At 37.4% G+C, this 4,865-nt stretch overlaps 1 protein-coding gene across 2 annotated transcripts in view; it reads left to right on the top strand.

Moving 5' to 3' along the window:
• Positions 1-890: 890 nt before the first annotated feature.
• LOC107757885 (secretagogin-like) overlaps positions 891-4,865 on the top strand; it is a 10,454-nt gene continuing 6,479 nt past the window's right edge. The window contains exons 1-6 of one of the 2 annotated variants that reach the window (XM_016575493.1): positions 891-1,039; positions 1,188-1,258; positions 2,215-2,307; positions 3,282-3,371; positions 3,554-3,610; positions 3,738-3,815. In XM_016575493.1, coding sequence (XP_016430979.1) covers positions 970-1,039; positions 1,188-1,258; positions 2,215-2,307; positions 3,282-3,371; positions 3,554-3,610; positions 3,738-3,815 — 459 coding nt within the window. In that variant the 5' untranslated portion in view covers positions 891-969. The remainder of the gene's footprint in view (positions 1,040-1,187; positions 1,259-2,214; positions 2,308-3,281; positions 3,372-3,553; positions 3,611-3,737; positions 3,816-4,865) is intronic. The other variant, XM_016575494.1, reaches the window with a different exon arrangement.

Consider the following 4,865-nt stretch of genomic DNA (forward strand, 5'->3'; position numbering starts at 1 on the left):
GCCCGCCCGCCGCCGCTCACTCAAGCCAGCCTCCGCTCACTCTAGCCCGGCATAAACACATTTCATTACACCAAATACACAAAATAATGTTATTTTTAGCAACATTATATGACCCCTTTAAAATCTGTTCAGATTTTAAAAGTCATGTAGTATATTCCAGCCTCAAGTTCAGTCAACCCAGAGTATGTTCACGATGAACACACAAGATACAAGAGCGCAGAATCCCAGAGTCACCACAGAAACGGATGCTAAGAAGTGTGCCATATCTTTTTTCTTCTTCCTTTAATGCCGAGCTACATTCTTAGTGCATCTCGCCACCTAATGGGTGGCTTTTATGTTTAGCCATTTTGCTTCCACATTTTTTACAAGGTGAGATGTAGTTTTATAATAATAATAAAAAAACATTATAAATTTTATAGAAAATGTCCCATTGAAAAAGAATATATAAAATAAATAAATAACAGTAAAATAAACATTGCTTTATTTTATAATGGTGAATAGTTAAGAACTTAAGACACCCTCACAAACATGCTGCAGCCATAAACCCAGAGAAAAAAAGTAAGAAAATTAAGTTGATAAACTCTATTTAAAAAAAAAAAACTCTTGCTGTCTCTTGTTTGTTCTGTCTAATGTGCATAATAGACTAGAAAATATAGTAACCGGAAACATAAGCAAACATAGGGGTAACTTATGGTGTTGTTACAGAGTTTATACAGCACAATACCTAATGGTTATTTCTATTTTTTTAAAAAGTGACAGGCATTTAAAAAAAAAGGAAAACTACCCAGTTTGACCTCAGATCATATCAGTCTTTCAGCAAATGACTGAAGAGAGAGTGGTGTGAAAGAGGAGGGGTTTTATTCTGTGTTTACTCAGTGAGTCAAGCGAAAGTGTCCCCCTCTGTGCACAGCTGCCTGCATCAAATTTCTGTTCTTGCTCTATCACTATATTTTATTTTATATTTCCATCATGGACTGTGCCTTTGCTAATCTAGATGCTGCTGGTTTTCTACAGATCTGGCAACACTTTGATGCTGATGGTGAGAATTTAAAATCATTTCCATTCTGGTTTCAAATTATCTATTTGTAGTTTTTTAAAGGTTTGATTATTTACATAGTGATGCATGTTCAGATTTAAATACCCTCTGTATCTGTTCATCTGATTATAAGATAAATACTTTTCCACAGATAATGGCTACATTGAAGGGAAAGAGTTGGATGACTTTTTCCGTCACATGCTGGAAAAATTAGGGTCAAAGGTATGTATAATGTATAATACTTGGAATTAAAGTTCAGGCGGTTTATTACATTTGAATGTACAAAAACCTGTAAACACATCACTCTTATAACTGTTTTTGACACTGGTGTTATTACATTGTGCAGCACATTAGTATGGAAGCACATTAGACATACTGCACTCTTTTTGTAAGTGCTCTCTAAGAGTGCTCTCTGGCTGTTTACACATTAGGATCTGTTCCCTAGCTCTCTAACATAACACACACAGCCATTTAACATATGTTTACCTTTCATAGCAGCAGATACTTAGTAGACACTGCCACTGGACAAAACTGGACCACCTTTTGACAGAATTTAAAATCTTTGTGGACCTAAACATGTTTTTTTTTCTTTATATATTTTCTGTCATTTTGTTTTATTTTCTTGTTGAATGCTACAGAAAAGTTTCATTATAGCTACAATATCTGTAGTATTTATGCTGTTTAGATGGAAACTATGGTTATCATGGTTTTAAAAAAGTATGTGTGTGCACTTGTACACTCATAACCAATATATTTAGAGTATTAAATTAGACTGTTACTCAGGAACTTGTGCAACGTCTCAAGAAATCAAACACTTTATTTTCAGGAAACTGTGATTAGACATACAAGATAAAAATAGATTTTCAGTGTTCTAGCAAAGTTGTTATAATCCAGCATGTTTACATTTTGTATTTTACACCGATGTTCATGAACTTGCACTGTCCCTACTAAACAAACAAATGTCCTCTATGATACTGATTCTAAAACCCATTGAATAAGAGTTATTGGGATGTACTGTAAGAAGGCTTATAATAAAGGTTGTGTCAGATATTCATTGAATATCTGGTGCACAGCTGTTCCAGTCCAATGGCTATGATGAGTGATGATGGGGAAATAATGAGAGTTGAATGATGGAAATGTAGTCATGGTAACCAGTTTGTTTTCTCTGCTGTCTTTAGGATAAGATTACAGGGGAGAGAGTACAGCAAATAAAGAAGAGCTTTATGTCTACCTATGATCTCACATCTGATGGACGCTTGGCGATCCACGAAGTACATCGCAATTTTTTACATTTTCCTTTCATTATTATTAGTCCTGCAGAAAATTAAAAAACTGATAATCCTGTAATTGAACTGGCAAAAAAAGCAATCATGATGAAAGAAGGAATATTTTTAAACGGATACCTTACAGTCAGGCTGTTGTTCTATAATTAGTCATTCTGTGTGCAGAGAAAAACATACATAACTGAATTGCTTTCTGCATGCAGTGATGGCAAAGGTTTCTCTGCAGCTGCAGATGTTATCTAGCCACTTTATGGCTTCCGGCTGTTTCCAGCACGGTTGCACCAGTTAGGTTAACCACATTAAAGGGTTAGTTCACCCAAAAATGAAAAAAAAAAAGACAAAAATTGTCTTTGATCTTTCAAGCTGTTTAATGCCACTCAGCGGATGTTGCATGCATCAGTTCAAAAGAAGTTAAATAAAAAGCGCCCATCCATAAAAATAAAAAAAAGTATCTCACACGGCTACGGGGGGTGAACAAAGGCCTCCTGTGGCGAATCGATGCATTTTTGTAAGAAATATCCATATTCAAAACGTAATAATCACTTTAATGTAGCTTGCGCCAACAGTTGTACATGGAAGCAGCTCTTGGCTTATATCGATTAGCAAAGGAAAACCAGTCTCCTCTTGCCTTATATCGAAATCCTCTGACATTCTTCTTTACAAATCCTCGTTTTGTACTTCTAATTAGTGAACGTTGTTTTGTTTTGATACTGATACGATTCTATACTGCAAACAGACTTTATATTGTCATGTCTTTACATGTTTACAATGTCATGTCGTGCTGCTGTAATTCAATCATTCAGAGTTATAATTAAATACATATTCTAGAATTCTTTGTTTTGGCTGTATAAAAGAAACCGTTTAGGAAGCAATTTACTTTTATGAGCAGAGACAGAATAACATTTGTCGTGATTAAACCATGTGTTAGTTAATAAACCCATTTGTGTTTGCATTTATACTAGCTAGCCAACATGATCCTGCCGGAGGATGAGAACTTCCTTCTTATCTTTCGTAGAGAGGCTCCGTTGGATAATAGTGCGGAGTTCATGAAGGTAAACCTTTACTCCATCTCACACAAATTACATCACAATATTTTTAAAATATAATGTTTAAACAGTCTTAAACTTTGACATCAGACATGTCAGTATTGTGATTTCAGGTTGTAGTTTATTTGAGTTGTGATGACCATCAATTAGATATACCGGCTGATAGTTTTGCACATTTCCCATGGTAGATCTGGAGGAAATATGATGCTGACAGCAGTGGTTACATATCAGCTGTGGAGCTCAAGGTAAATGCACACACATGACTCATTGGCAGAGACTGTCAGTTACATTAATATATTATGACAATCACAGACAAAGTTTGAATATTTAGGGTAGTGTTTTGATTGTTTGTTTGTCTATTTCTGATGGCAGGACTTCTTGAAGGACTTGTTTCAGCAGCACAAAAAGAATATTCCCTCCAGGAAGTTGGATGAATACACAAATACCATGGTAACATTGCTGTTTTTAAAGGCACAATATGTAATTTTTCGCCGCTAGAGGCCACGTATTCAAAAGAAACAAAGGCGTAGCTTGATGACGCTGTGACTGAGTGTGGAATCATGGGAGTTGTTGTCTTCATCCCCACAGCCAATGCAATCCGATGGGACTCGGGCAGAAGTCATGTTCATGGATGAGCTAATGATTTATTAACGTAGTAGAATGAAGCAGGGTGAGGCTGAAAGCCGTCGAAGCGAAACGAGGCCGCTGAACGAGCGTGACACACGGCTCGAAAGCAGCGGAGCTTTTATTATGCCACAGTCGACCGCTTCCGCTCCTTCCGGTCATGCGTATGTGGGGGGAAAAAAGCAGCGCTGTTTTATCATACTAGACGTTTGAAAGTTCTGTTATAATGCTACTCTGTGCGGTCTATTAAAGTCGGCAAGAAATCAAAATTGACAATTCTTATTTTTTGATGGAATACTGTAGTGTTTATTATAAATTATTTATCCGTGCACTTCATTATTTAAAAAAAATTCATGTGCCCTCGTAATCTTTAATCAAAAACGTTAACCTCCCCTCCCCCTCAAAGCGACTCCTAGAGCCCTGCATTTCAGGCTCTGTAGATCCGACTTTTTTACGTCCCTCGGGCCGGGGTTCGGGCCAATTTTCACGTCATAGTTCAGACGCGGGCGGGGCCTCGGGCCTGTTTTAGGCTTCTCCTTATTTTTATATTTTAGACATCCATCAATTAGGCTAGTGATGAAAAAAATTGCCTCACTGGTGGAAACAACACGAGACTGTGCTACCGCGACTGTCAACAGCGTCTCGACGGTGTTTAGTGTCCCGCAGCAGCAGTATGTATGGTGCGTGCCGTCAGCGCAGCTGAACAGTTCTGCGTTCGAATGCAAGCAATAGGCTTAAGCTTGCCGCAAACCACCGGCAAAAGTAATTACCATAAATGTGACGGGGAAATAGTAAGGAGATATTTGAGTTATTTACTAATAAACTAGTGTCGGTGGAGTAAGTGTCGCAAGGATGAAGTTGTCGATCCTGACTCGC

The sequence above is a fragment of the Sinocyclocheilus rhinocerous genome, unplaced genomic scaffold (assembly GCF_001515625.1).
Source record: "Sinocyclocheilus rhinocerous isolate Xijiao unplaced genomic scaffold, SAMN03320098_v1.1 scaffold4672, whole genome shotgun sequence".
NCBI lineage: Eukaryota > Metazoa > Chordata > Actinopteri > Cypriniformes > Cyprinidae > Sinocyclocheilus > Sinocyclocheilus rhinocerous.